The sequence below is a fragment of the Narcine bancroftii genome, chromosome 3 (genome assembly GCF_036971445.1).
Source record: "Narcine bancroftii isolate sNarBan1 chromosome 3, sNarBan1.hap1, whole genome shotgun sequence".
NCBI classification, from domain to species: Eukaryota; Metazoa; Chordata; class Chondrichthyes; order Torpediniformes; family Narcinidae; genus Narcine; species Narcine bancroftii.
Genome location: NC_091471.1, coordinates 212394839 through 212409567, shown reverse-complemented (window position 1 = coordinate 212409567; position 14729 = coordinate 212394839). Strand labels below are relative to the sequence as shown.

The 14729-nt window shown below is 40.8% G+C and overlaps 1 protein-coding gene across 8 annotated transcripts in view; it reads right to left on the bottom strand.

Annotated features, from left to right (window-relative positions):
• Positions 1–14729, bottom strand: part of ptpn13 (protein tyrosine phosphatase non-receptor type 13) — a 384832-nt gene that overhangs the window by 301486 nt on the left and 68617 nt on the right. For 7 of the 8 annotated variants that reach the window (XM_069926529.1, XM_069926531.1, XM_069926532.1 and 4 more), the window contains 2 exons: positions 8104–8273; positions 199–264 (listed from right to left, as the gene is read on the bottom strand). In XM_069926529.1, the coding sequence (XP_069782630.1) occupies positions 199–264; positions 8104–8273 (236 nt within the window). The remainder of the gene's footprint in view (positions 1–198; positions 265–8103; positions 8274–14729) is intronic. The other variant, XM_069926534.1, reaches the window with a different exon arrangement.

The window sequence follows — 14729 nt, the reverse complement described above, 5'->3', positions numbered from 1 at the left end:
GCACAACATCGAGGGACAAAGGGCCTGTAACTGTGCTATAGTGTACTATGTTCTATTATGTAAGGAAAGTTTGAAGTGGACAGGACCAATGTAAACCTCTTTAAATATATAAACTATTCAGGAAAATTTTGTTGCCCTAAAACATTTCCTCAAAATAAAGCATAAAACATACCTGATTCAGGAGCACCTAACACTCACCTGGCTCAGAGGTACTTTGTAATCGGCCCCCCAATACAAAGTCATTCCAAGTGAATACACATGTATCTGTAAAAATAACAGCCCAGATCAAACAGTTTACAAAAAAATGTATATTTGGACTTTTAGTAGTAAAATTACATTTTGAAAACAAATAAACAGGCAGAATCATTATTTTCTATTCTTTTTACACATTGTACCAAGATCTCCAATATATTGCCATTTTTGGGCACAACTTTGTTTAATAAAATTACACTAACAACAGTAAATAATAATTTAAAACTTATTGGCTTTTTATTTAAATGGGCCATTTTTCACAGAATAATTGTTAAATATAATCTGGGTAATTTTACATTGGCAGAATCACGGTGATGAAAAATGTCCACTTTGCAGAGGAATTTCTTCAGTCAGAGGGTGGTGAATCTGTGGATTTTGTTGCCATAGGTGGTTGTGGAGGCCTGGTTATGGAGTATATTTAAGGCAGAGATTGATAAGTTCATGATTAGCCAGGGCATCAAAGGTTATGGGGAAAAGGCCAGGCAGTGGGGCTGAGTGGGAAAATGGATCAGCACATGATTAAATGGCGGGGCAGACCTGATGGACTAAATAGCCTAGTTCTGCTCCTGCATCTGATGGCCTAAAATAATTCAGGATGAAACATCTAGATGACATGTAGATTTCACTTTCTAAAAAAAGAAAAGGCTCTGTTTTACCCATTGCAATGAAAAAAGTAACAATAGTGGAAGTCTCCAGTCAACTTGAGTACACTGGGGAATATCAGAAGATATGTTTTTTTTTAAATAAATGTTTGCATTTGCTTTGCTTCAACATCTTATCACTGTTTTATATATTTTGGGCACAAATTGTACTTGTAGTAGCTCAGGATAACATAATGACCCAATTCACATTCCTATAACTGATTGTTTTTTTTAGATTAACTTGTTAAATATGGGTTTGATATGGTTGTCATAGACTATATCATTAAATTAGACAGAACTCACCCTTTGTTTAGATCAAGGGATAGTCTAATGTAGTTTTACTTATTTTCCAACCATATGTATATGATATGACCTGTTATTTTTTTATTAAAAAAACTTTGTATGTAGGATTTATGTATTAAACTCAATAAAGATACTTTAAGAATAATTGATTGTTCACGTAAAATTTTAGACAATGGGTTGGCTGGCACATCTGTTCATAGGACCATGGCACAGGAGCAGAAATAGGCTATTCAGCCCATCATCTATGCCCCTCCATTCAATCATTTTCCTTCATTACTGGATTCCACGTGGCATCCAAGCATGTAGCGCTGTCTTCCTGTGATTTCTCACCATTACTCTCTCTCTCTCCAATAATGTGATTGGAAGTCACAAAGAGCTTTCCCTGTCAGATTAGGCGGCAGGGGGTGGGAGAAAAATTTTTGTTTTGCATCTTATTATGTGTTCACGGTTGTAATTTTGTATTTTTATTTTCAATTTTTTTATTGCAGTAATTTTACATTTTTACAAATCTTTGACTTTAAGCTATATTTGATAGCTGCAAACAAAAGCATGGGTCTTTAAACAAAATACAAGATGCCACCTGTAGTTTTACATCCTGTCTGAAGTCAGCAGGACATGGCAGGAACAGGGCCTAATCAGTGGGGCACTGAAGGCCTTCTCACTGCCCACACATCATCAAATGCCTCCCATGTGGTATGGAACTATCTTGATCATTCTCCCATCCTCAGAAGTAGGTGAAGGCATGTGGAGATCCGAGTTGTGAATCAAATCCAGGATTTTTCAATTCCCATTAGAGATTGGATGTATATGAATCATGCGATTGGTAAACTGACCACTTTCTTGGGAAAACCCTCTGCACACTTTACCACTTCCTTAAACCTTTGCAGTTTTTTGCTCATGCTTTCTATATCTTCTTTCAGAGATCAACATCTTTTCCATTAGCTACCCCAATGCTGTGCTTTAGGACACTCAGTGACTCTGGGGGAACTCTCTCTCCAACTGCAAAGGACGCCAGACAACTTCTGCTGATGGCGAATCTTTGTCTGACTTACAAAAATCTAAATGCAATTTTGTGTAATATTTTCATCTGTTTTATTACATCACAATAAAATAATCTTGAAGCTTACATTTTGAACTTTAACATTTGAAATTAGATCATTGCCAAATGAAGAAACCAAGTGTACAGATGCAAACTTGTAAGTTTGGGTAAAAACAAAATGGTGTTAAAGGGCTAGATGCACGGCCAATATTCAAGGAAAAATATTCTGTGCTTATGGCTATCATATTCTAATTCTTCATCTTCTGAAGAATTTATAACTACTCCTTTATGCAAGTTATTGCCTGTGTTTTTTTTAGTTATTATACAAGTCACTGGCACAATTAACAAATCAAATTATTTCATTCCACTATCAACCCATCCCCTGCTCAGAAAAATTCCAAACAGTTATTGGTTTTAGATTAAAATTAAAAAACATCTGAAGGTAAAAGCCAATTTTTTTTTCTGCAGGAGCTCTTTCGAGAGTGGCCTGGCCAACTGCACTCACAGTGAGGTATGGTTGCTGTAGAGCATTTGATCAGAGATAATTCCATAGGACCATAGGATCACTTGGGTCTCCCTCCCACACCCCACCACCCCCCCCATCGACATGATCCACCAGGATCGTTGTCTGAAGAGGGGTGCAAAATCGTTGAGGTCCCCTACCACCCCTGCGCACACCATCTTTCAGTTGCTCCCATCAGAGGAGAGATACAGGAGGATCAGAGCCAGCACCACCAGGCTGAGGAACAGCTTCTTTCCATGGCCAGTGAGAATGCTGAACGACCAAAAGAACTGGTCACACTAACCCTTGACAATTAAATTTTATTTATATACACCTACTCATTTACTCCATATGTTTCATTTGTCAGTATGTGTGTAACGTATGGTTGTGTGTTTGCATGCTTTTGAACTGAGGAACAGAGAACGCTGTTTCGTCAGGTTGTACTTGTGCAATCAGATGACGATAAATTTGAACTTGAACTCCATATTGAACCACAGAAATTCAATGAAACTTGTCCCTGTTCCTACCTTACCTAACCCAAGAAGAATGTTATGTTTCAATGACATCACCTCTCATTCATCCAAAATAAGAACCAAAATATTCAGTAAATTGCGCAGGTGTCTCTAGAAAGTGAAAGTTTTGAAGAAGGATCTTCAACGAAGGACATTTCATTTCCATAAATTCAGCCTCATCCAGTGTTTCTTGCATGTTTTGATTTTAATTTCAGATTTCCAGCATTTGCCACTCTTTGATTTACCTTTCCTCTAAAGTCCAGAGAGCATGGGGGAAATCGATGTTATCTCTCTTCATAGGACAGTCACAAAATCCCAAAAATGAATCTGGCAAACCTCCGTACTTTCTCAAGTAGGGAAATCAGACCTATGCACATGATTTAGGATGTCATTTAATCAACCCCTCATATAAATGAAGGGAACACAAATTACATCAATGGAAAACATCAGATATATTTTTTTCATAATAATAAAGACAAAAATGTTGGAGGAACTAAGATATAAAATTGTCATTTTGGGCCTGAGGCCTTCTTCAAGGTACGAGCCAAATTCAAGCAAGTACCTGAATTAAGAAGCCGGAGAGAAAGTAAGAGTGCGCCTTTATTTCATGTGATTGAGTGCAATGTTATTACAATGCCAGTGACCCTGGTTCGAATCCTGCACTGTCTGTAAGGAGTTTGTACGTTCTTCTCGTGTTTGCATGGTCTTTGTCCGGGTGCTCTGGTTTCCTCCCACCATTTAAAATGTACAGGCTTGAAGATTAATTTTGGTGTAAATGGGCGGCACGAGTTTAAATGGCCAGAATTGTCTCCTACTATGTTGTAAATAAAATATATAAACTGACAAAGGAAAGATTTTTAACCCTTGAAAAATGGTTATGTTTGGGAAAAGTTGGATGTTGAAAGGCAACACAGAACTATGACTCAAAATCACATCTCTGTGTTTAGAAGCAGCAGCACAAGATGTTGATGGCAACCCACTCCACAGACATTTATAGCTGGTTTTTAAGGGCCACTTTAAATGTTATTCTTGTTGCCATATAGTTCTGGGTCTCAAGAAACCAACTGCTAAACAAAGACAAATAGTGGTAAACATAGAAACATAGAAGATAAGAGCAGGAGTAGGTCATTCGACCCTTCGAGCCTGCTCCGCCATTCAACGAGATCATGGCTGATCTTAAAGTTCAGTACCCCGTCCCCGCCTTCTCTCCGTAACCTTTAATACCCTTATACTGAAGAAATAGATCTAATTCCCTCTTAAATATATTTAATGAACCTGCCTCTACTGCCCTCTGTGGCAATGAATTCCACAGATTCTCCCATCAGAGGAGAGATACAGGAGGATCAGAGCCAGCACCACCAGGCTGAGGAACAGCTTCTTTCCACGGCCAGTGAGAATGCTGAACGACCAAAGGAACTGGTCACACTAACCCTTGACAATTAAATTTTATTTATATACACCTACTCATTTACTCCATATGTTTCATTTGTCAGTATGTGTGTAACGTATGGTTGTGTGTTTGCATGCTTTTGAACCCTCTAGGTCAAGAAATTCCTCCTCATCTCGGTCCTAAATGGTTTGCCTATTATCCTCAAACCATGGCCCCGGGTTCTGGATTTTCCCATCATTGGAAACATCCCATCTGCATCCATTCTGTCCAGTCCTGCCAGAATTTTATAGGTCTCTATGAGATCCCCTCTCAATCTTCTAAACTCAAGTGAGTACAATCCCAATTTGCGCAATCTTTCCTCATAAGTCATTCCTGCCATTCCAGGTATCAGCCTGGTGAATCGCCTCTGCACTCCCTCCATTGCAAGAACATCCTTCCTTAGATAAGGTGACCAAAACTGCACACAATACTCCAGGTGTAGTCTCACCAAGGCCCTGTACAGCTGCAGTAAGGTATCCTTGTTCCTATACTCAAACCCTCTTGATATGAAGGCCAACATACCATTTGCCTTTTTAACCGCCTGCTGTACCTGCATGGTCGCCTTCAGAGAATGGTGTACAAGTACCCCTAGGTCTCTCTGCACTTCCCCATCTCTTAATCTATTGCCATTCAAATAGTAATCTGCCCTCCGGTTTGTATTACCAAAGTGGATAACCTCACATTTATCCACATTGTAGTGCATTTGCCATGTATCTGCCCAGTCCCTCAATTTATCCAAATCACACTGGAGCTTCCTGGCCCCCTCTTCCGTGCACACAACCCCTCCTAGCTTAGTGTCATCTGCAAATTTGGAGATATTACATCCAATCCCCTCATCCAGATCATTAATGTAAATGGTGAACAGCTGGAGTCCCAGTACAGATCCCTGTGGCACCCCACTGGTCACCGCCTGCCACTCAGAAAATGAGCCATTTATCCCAACTCTACCTGCCAGCCAGTTCTCAATCCACATCAATACTTAGCCCCCAATCCCATGAGCCTTGATTTTGGAAGCCAGTCGTTTATGCAGGACCTTATCGAAGGCCTTTTGGAAGTCCAGGTACATCACATCCACTGGCTCTCCCCCATCTATTTTACCTGTCACCATCTCAAAGAATTCCAATAGATTTGTCAAGCACGATTTACCTTTTGTAAATCCATGTTGACTCCGTCCGATCCCTTCTCTGCTAGTCATATGCTCCGCTATTACATCCTTAATAATGGATTCCATCATTTTGCCCACTACTGATGTAAGGCTCACCGGCCTATAATTCCCCGCTTTTTATCTACCCCCCTTTTTAAATAGTGGGGCAACATTAGCTACCCTCCAATCCATGGGTACTGATCCTGAGTCTATCGAGTTCTGGAAAATAATTCTTAAAGCATCTGCTATCTGAATGGCCACTTCCTTAAGTACCCTAGGATGTAGATTATCAGGCCCTTGGGATTTATCTGCCTTCAATCCCTTCAATTTCCCCAAGACCATGTCCTTAGAGATACTGATTTCTTTCAGTTCCTCCCTTGTAATAGTCTCTATGTTTCCCAACATCCTTGGGAGGTTATTTGTATCCTCTCTTGTAAAAACAGAACTAAAGTAAGAATTTAATTGGTCTGCCATTTCCCTATTGCCCATTATATATTCCCCTGATTCTGACTGCAAAGGACCTACTCTGGATTTCACCAACCTTTTCCTCTTGACATATTTATAAAAGCTTTTGCAGTCGGTTTTTATATTTGCCGCAAGCTTACTTTCGTAATTTATTTTTGCTCTCTTGATTAATCCCTTTGTCCTCCTTTGGTGCATCTTGAACTCCTCCCAGTCTTCAGTTGTGGTACTTTTTTTGGCCAATTGATATGCTCTCTCTTTGGACCTAATGCTGTCTCTAATTTCCCTTGTTATCTACGGTTGAGTCACCTTTTTTGGTTTATTTTTATGCCAAACCGGTATAAACGATTTTTGCAATTTCTCCATTAGATCTGTGAATGCTTTCCATTGTCTATCCACAGTCAACTCCTCCATAAACACCACCCAATCAATCTTACTCAACTCCCGTCTCATACCATCATAATTCAATTTATTTAAATTCAGCACCTTAGTCTCGGTTTTAATTTCATCACTCTCCATGTCGAGTGAGAATTCGATCATATTGTGATCGCTCCTACCCAAAGGGCCTCGTACAACAAGATTGTTGATTAGCCCCTTATCATTGCATAATACCCAATCTAAAATGGCTTGCTCCCGGGTTGGTTCCTCGACATATTGGTCTAGATAACCGTCCCGTAAACATTCAAGGAATTCTTCCTCCTCAGTATTTTTACTAATTTGGCTAGTCCAATCTATAGGCAAATTAAAGTCTCCCATGATGACAGCTGTTCCCTTATTGCACGCTTTTCTAATTTCTCTTTTAATGCCTTCCCTCACCTCTACACTACTATTTGGAGGCCTATATACCACCCTCACTAACGTTTTCCACCCCTTGCTATTCCTCAGTTCTACCCATATAGATTCCACATCTTCCGAGTTGATATCCTTTCTGTCAATTGTGTCGGTCCCTTCTCTCATCATCAAGAAAGAACATTTCTCATGATCTGTTTCCCCTGTGTGATGCTTTATCTACCCTCTGAGTCAAATCTCCAATACCACACCCAGCAACTCTTCTGATCTCACCCATAGTATCCCAGCTTCCTTTTACCCCATCCCCTCCATGACTAACTCTGCAGCCTTTCCTGGCTATCTTTCCTGGCTATCTTTCCTCACACACCTCTGCACTCCTGTTCGGCCAAGACACTGAGTTAAAAGATACGCTCATTTGGATTCACCACTACATTCAGCAGGACATTTGGGGAAAAGCAATCAAATTCTCAACAGAAGCTTCTCATTACCATTCACCTGATCTCTTCCAAGCTCACAGTTAACATCTTTTGCTTTGGAACTGTTTGCAATATAATTAGGAGCTAAATTTCAGCTGCTAATTGTATCAATGCAATCACTGACAGATGCTGAGAGACAATTTTAATTTAGAGCTTTAGACTGTTTCCTAAAGTAAACTATTGGTGGTACTTCCCTTACTATGATTACTTTAAACTTTAAAAGCTGTTAACAATTAATGTTAGAAAGCGATTCAGCTGGCATATGATTTTTTCAATTCAATATACCACTGGCTGGTCAATAAATGCAAATGTTACAGAGCCTAAAATAGTTTGCTTAAGTACAGACTTAAATTCTATCTACGTAGTTCTGTGATGTTTTTTGTTCAATGTGACTCATTCCATAAAGCGTCTACCTAAGCCACATACACAAAATATTTAAAATTGTTGCTTTCATTGCATTTACATTTTGGCTTTTAGACATGGTTTTTAATTAGACCCACATGGAATTTTCTGCAAACACAGCTTCCAACACAACCAAAAGTTGAGACTCATACCTTCTCAAAATTAGACATTGAGGACAAGGCCTGATTCTGCAAAACCTCAGGGGCCGTAAATGCTCGCAGATCCTGGTTGGAAATGGTCTCGTCAGTGAAAGACATATTGCCAGAGGGAAGGAGCAGCAGAGACCATGGAGAGATGATAAAACCCAGAGCCATGGGATCAGCTGCGGAAAAGTGAAAACATCAACAAATCACTTAAGTATTCTCATCTAAGTCACCCCAACATTTTTGTTTTGAATTATCATGATTCTACAGAAATTCTTTTGAGGAAACAGTTTCTTATAAGAATAGTTGACATCTGACATGATTGTGCGTGCCATGCAATTAATTTCAGGCCTTTGACAAGCTTCTGATCCACTACAATAAGTCACTGTAGTTGAATGTTGGAGTATTATATATTTAACAGGCTGAAGGTGGTGTTACTCTTAATTTGCTTGATGTTAGGTTCAGCTGAGCTGTGCATCTGTCCACTGCAATGGCACGGTTCAGTCAAATCCTTCTGTCCAGTCCTTGCTCGTCTACATGAAAAATAGTTGCAACTTTTCCTGTTGGGAAATAACCTCTCAGGAGCATTGTTTTTTGACACTTTTCTAGTGCTTCTACATCCAGAATTGTTTACAATATGCCAAGAGGTCTAAGGATTTATCTGAACACTCTTTGATTTACAATCTGAACACTCAGTTCCTCTAAACTATATAGGATCATAATTTTTGTCAGTCCTCTAAATGCGATTATTTTACTAAATTGTATTTTGGAAACAAATTTTTATATTCATGTTGAACAATACTGCTCACAGCACCAATCAATTCAGGCCTTTGTCAGTTTAAGAACTGCCTGAAACACTTGCACACAGTTTTGTGGTTAGTGGCTTGTCTCAACAGGTTACAACCTTAGTCAGCCACCTACACATTATAAGCAATGTTATCTTTACAAACATGATGTTGAGATTGCTCAACCCAATGCTGTCGAGAAGTCACAACCCTTCTGAACAAAAAATCAAGTCAATCAGAAATGAGCACCAAAGAAAAATTAAGCTGCATGGAACAACGTGTAAAACAAATACTCCTCATATTACAATGAAGTCACATGTACCAAACATCCTTGAGGAAGGTAAAAATCAAATCAAGATTTTGAAGCAGATATAAATGAAATTATGTTCCTGTTCTCACAATTAACCACCAACTCTTTAAATAATATAAAACTGGAGTTAACCTGTCATCCATTCAAGATCCATATCATCTCCACTTGTAATATCGATGCCTCGAACATAAAAGAGTACAGCACAAGATCAGAACAACACCCCATGATGTCTCTGCCAAACACAATGATGCATTAAATTTCCACTGCTTGTACACAGAATACATATTCCTCTTTCCCCTAGATATTCATGTGTCTGTCTAGAAGCTTCTGAATCGCTACTAGCCTACACGATTGCACCACTACCCCTGGCAGCCTGTTCCAAGAAGCCATAATTCACTGCATTAAAAAAAACTTGCCCCACGCATCTCTTTTATATTTCCTCCCTTACCCAACTCTGACTTTAAATGCCTGCCCTCAATTATTTGACATTTTTACTCTAGGATCAAGATTCTGAGTTGCAACCCTACAAATACTTCTATTGTTTCAGCCTACGTTTGTCCAACCTCTCCTTAGAGCTCATACCCTCTCATCCAAGCAGCATCACTTCGGCACCCTTGCCAAAGCTTCCACATCCATCCCATAATGGAGTGCATGGAATTAAAAACAATATGCCAAGTGAAGCCAAAACAAAGTTCTATATACCACTTCCTTACTCTTATACACAATGTCCTGCCCAAAGAAGGCGAAAGTGGCATTCAGTTTCTTTACCGCATATCTACTTGTGTGGCCATTTTTATGGAGCACTGACTGGCGACGAGTACACGACAGTTAGTGCAACACCATGACAGCATCAATGACCCGGGTTCCAATCCGCTGTTGTAAGGAGTTTGTACGTTCTCCTCGTGACTGTGTGGGTTTCCTCCGAGTGCTCTGGTTTCCACCCAAATTCCAAAGACGTATGGGGTTTGTAGTTACTTGGTCACATGGGTGTAATTGAGCAGCACGAGCTCCTGGCCCAGGATGATTTATTATCTTGCTGAATTTCTCAAAAAAATTCACTAAATCTTTTACTTGCTGCAGCTAAACAGGATTGTAAGATACACCAGTGACAACAATAAGAATTTAAATTAGCACTATGTTAAAAAAATATCAAATCAAATGGAGAAGTATAGTCTACTCAAGGATAGTCAACTTGGCTTTGTGAGGGGAAAGTTGAGCCTCACGAGTCTAATTGAGTTTTTTGTGGAGGTAACAAAAGAAATTGATGAGGGTAGGGTGGTAGATGTGGTCTACATGAATTTAGTAAGGCATTTAACAAGATTCCCTTTGAGAGATTCGTTCAGAAAGTCTGGATAAAATAATTGGATTGCACATAGAAAGCAGAGAGTAGCAGTGGAAGGAAAGTCTTCTGCCTGGAAGTTCAGCAAGGATCTGTTCTGGGACCCCTGATCTTTGTGATCTTTATAAATGACCTAGATGAAAAGGCTGGAGGGTGGGTCAGTATGTTTGCAGATGATATGAAATTTGGAGGCGTAATGGATGCTGGTGATAGTTATAGGTTACGAAAGATATAGACAAGATGTAGAATTGGGTGGAAAAGTGGTAGATGGAGTTCTATCCAGGTAAGTGAGAGGTGATGCATTTTGGAAGGACAAACCAGAAGGCTGAGTACAGGGTTAATGGTCAGTTACATAAGAGTGTGGATGAACAGAGGGACCTTGGGGTCCAAATCCATACATCCCTCAAGGTCGCTGCACAGGTTGATAGGATAGTTAAGAAGGCTATGGGATGTTGGGCTTCATTAATGGGGGAATTGAGATCAAAAGTCATGTTGCAACTCCACAAATCTCTGGTGAGGCCACATTTAAGAGTATTGTGTTCAGTTCTGGTCACTTCATTATAGGAAGGATGTGGAAGCTTTGAAGAGGATGCAGAGGAGATTTACCAGGATGTTGCATGGATTGGAAAATAAGTCTTATAAGGCAAGGTTAGGAGAGCTGGGACTTTTCTCCCTGGAGCAAAGAGGGATGAAAGGAGATATAATAGAGGTCTAAAAGGTTATGAGAGGCATAGATAGGATGGCCAGGCTGCACCTTTTTTCCAGGGCAGGAATAGCAAACACCAGAGAACAAAGTGAAGGGAGGGAGTTTAAGGGAGACATCAGGGTTTTTTTTTGCTTTTTTTTAACCCAGAGATCTGTGGGTGCATGGAATGCCTTGTCAGGGATGGTGGTGGAGGCTGAAACATTAAGGGTATTTAAGAGACTCTTAGATAGGCACATAGATGGAAGAAAAATAAAGAGCTACAGGATAGGGAGGGTTTTGTACTTTTTTTTAAAGGAATATATGGGTCAACACAACATTGAGGACCGAAGGGCCTGTATTGAGCTGTAATGCTTATATATTTACATTTACACTTAGTAGAATTTTAAAAAAGTGAAATTTCAATACTGCAAGCTGATCATTCAGTGGTTCTGGGGTATTCACACAGTTAAGATTACGATCGTACACTGATTCAAGACAGTGAAAGCCATTGGATTAAAAAAGCTGTTCTTGAACTTGGAGGTGCTGGACTTCAGGCTTAAATTTATTAAATATAAATTTAATTTTTTTTAAAAACTTCGACATACATATAGCACGGTAACAAGCCCTTTCAGCTCCCGAGCCCGTGCTGCCCAATTACATCCAATTAACTTACAACCCCCGGCACGTTTTGCACGGCAGGAGCTCCCGGGGGAAATCCACGCATGCACAGGGAGAGCATGCAAACTCCTTACAGATAGTGCTGGATTCGAACTCCAGTCCCGATCACTGGTGCTGTAACTGTGTTGCACTAACCGCTATGCTAACAGTATCTTCTGCCTGATAGGAGCATTGAGAAGAGGTTGTGACCAGGATGATGGGTCTTTTTTGATGTTGGCAGCATTCTCGAGGCAGCGCCTCACATAGATGCTTTCAATGGATAGGAGGTCAGAGTCCATAATGGACCTGGCTAGGTTTGTTTCTTTCTGCAGTCTTCTGAATTTCTGGTAACCTGAGTGTCCAAACCAGGCGTCATGAAACTATTCAGATGACTTTCGATTGTGGAAAATCTCCTGACATGCCTAATCTCCTCAGACTTCTTAAAAAGTTGGTCCCTCAGTCTCTCCTTCTTAAACGCCACCATAAGCTCTTTGGTCTTGCAGATCTCGAGAGCAATATTATTTTCTGACACATCAGATTTTTGATCTCCTTCCTCTATACTGACTCATTCTGTCACTCAGCCAACAAATGTGGTGTCACGTACGAATTACATTGGAACAAACCTTGACTGCATCATCATGAAGGAAGAGGGAATAGAGCAGGGGATTAAGCAGTCAGCCTTGGTATAACCATGTTCATGGCCAGTGAGGAGGAGGTTCAAGTTTTCTTTATTATTTATATAAGGGTGGCATAGTTGACATAGCAATGAAAGCGCAATGCCTTTACAGCACCACCAATCATGACTGGAGTTTGAATCCTGCACTGTCTATAAGGAGTTTGTACTTTCTCCCCATGTTTGCGTGTGTTTCCTCCAGGGCTCCGGTTTCCTCCCTCCATTCAAAACGTATGAGGGGGGTAGGTTAATTGGGTGTAAATTGGGTGGCACAGACTCTTGGGCTGATGTGGCCTGTTAACGTGGTATGTCTAAATTGTCATGTAATGATACAGAACATGTAATATAACACAAAATTGCATTCTGCCTGCTTTAAGGCAGATAAAGGGTCACCATTAGTGTCATCTGGAAGAGAGAAAGGGAAGCAAAAGAGAATCCCCTCACTGAGTGTCTGTGGATTCACCTCCAACACTCCCACAGCTTCTGCAGCCGCACTGACTCCTGATCGATCCATCGGCAACCCAAGCTCCAGACCCAAACCTCTGACACAATCAGGAGGCCTTCAGCAACTGGGTCACTTCAGAAGCCCTTCTTGCCCGTTAGAACCCTTTTGAATTCCAGCTCCGAGGCCTGGTTCCCATGAGCTAGACTCCAGCGACCCTCAGACCATGTAGGTCGACTCACACTGAGAAATCGAGGATTTTTCTGGTTTCTCTCTTTTTGTAAGGGACACCAAGCAACACTAATGGTGACTCTTTATCTGCCTTAAAGCAGGCAGAAGCAATTTTGTGTATTATTACATGTTCTCTATTATTACATGAGAATGTATTCAAACAGCACATTAGCAGACCATATCAGCCCATGAGTCCATGCCATCCAATTAACCTACACATCCTCCCCCCCCCCACCCCATGTTTTGAATGGAGGCATGAGCATCTGTCGAAATCCCCAAATTTGATTATTAGTTTAACTGATATGAGTGTTGAACATCAAACAGTTGTCAATGGATGACAGCCTGACACCAGACAAATTGAAGTGGGTCTGGAATGTTTATGTTTAAATGTGTCTCCCTGATGTAAAAACAGGATGCTCTGCATTCCTATTCAGTCTAAGTTATCTCTTGGGCATGAATGAAAAGTGTGAGATAATCTATCAGGTTCTGTTGTTAGTTCTGTGTATTGTGATGTAATATTTGTAGATGTATTGCTCCTAGAACGCTTCCACCAGCGTTGTCTCCGCTCCATCCTCAACATCCATTGGAGCGCTCACACCCCTAACATCGAGGTACTCGAGATGGCAGAGGTCGACAGCATCGAGTCCACGCTGCTGAAGATCCAGCTGCGCTGGATGGGTCACGTCTCCAGAATGGAGGACCATCGCCTTCCCAAGATCGTATTATATGGCGAGCTCTCCAATGGCCACCGTGACAGAGGTGCACCAAAGAAAAGGTACAAGGACTGCCTAAAGAAATCTCTTGGTGCCTGCCACATTGACCACCGCCAGTGGGCTGATAACGCCTCAAACCGTGCATCTTGGCGCCTCACAGTTTGGCGGGCAGCAGCCTCCTTTGAAGAAGACCGCAGAGCCCACCTCACTGACAAAAGGCAAAGGAGGAAAAACCCAACACCCAACCCCAACCAACCAATTTTCCCTTGCAACCGCTGCAATCGTGTCTGCCTGTCCCGCATCGGACTGGTCAGCCACAAACGAGCCTGCAGCTGACGTGGACTTTTTTACCCCCTCCATAAATCTTCGTCCGCGAAGCCAAGCCAAAGAAAATTTGGGAGATAAATTAGTAAAATTAGAGTATGTTACATATATACACACACTTTAAAACAGATCTTATTTGAAATACTCAAGAATTAATCTTCAGTGACTTTACAGAAACTATGGAAAAAGCTATGCACATTTCACAAGTAGGTGCTAGTTGAAATGATGTCATGAAATGAATAGGCCATTGCCTTGAAGAAGTCAGGGGGTCTGTGCTGAACATTTTTCCAAGACCTCTGACCTTTCTGCAAAGTGCTCACTTATAGGTCACTCCGGGTTCTTGTTTATCTAAAAACAACAGATGGAAGCAGAAGACTAACTCCTATTGTTTGCTAGAGAAGATGGGGGGTTTTGCAAGTGAGAGAGAGGACATGTGGCTGGGAGTTGGAATCTGAGATGGAGAGAGAGAGTCACAG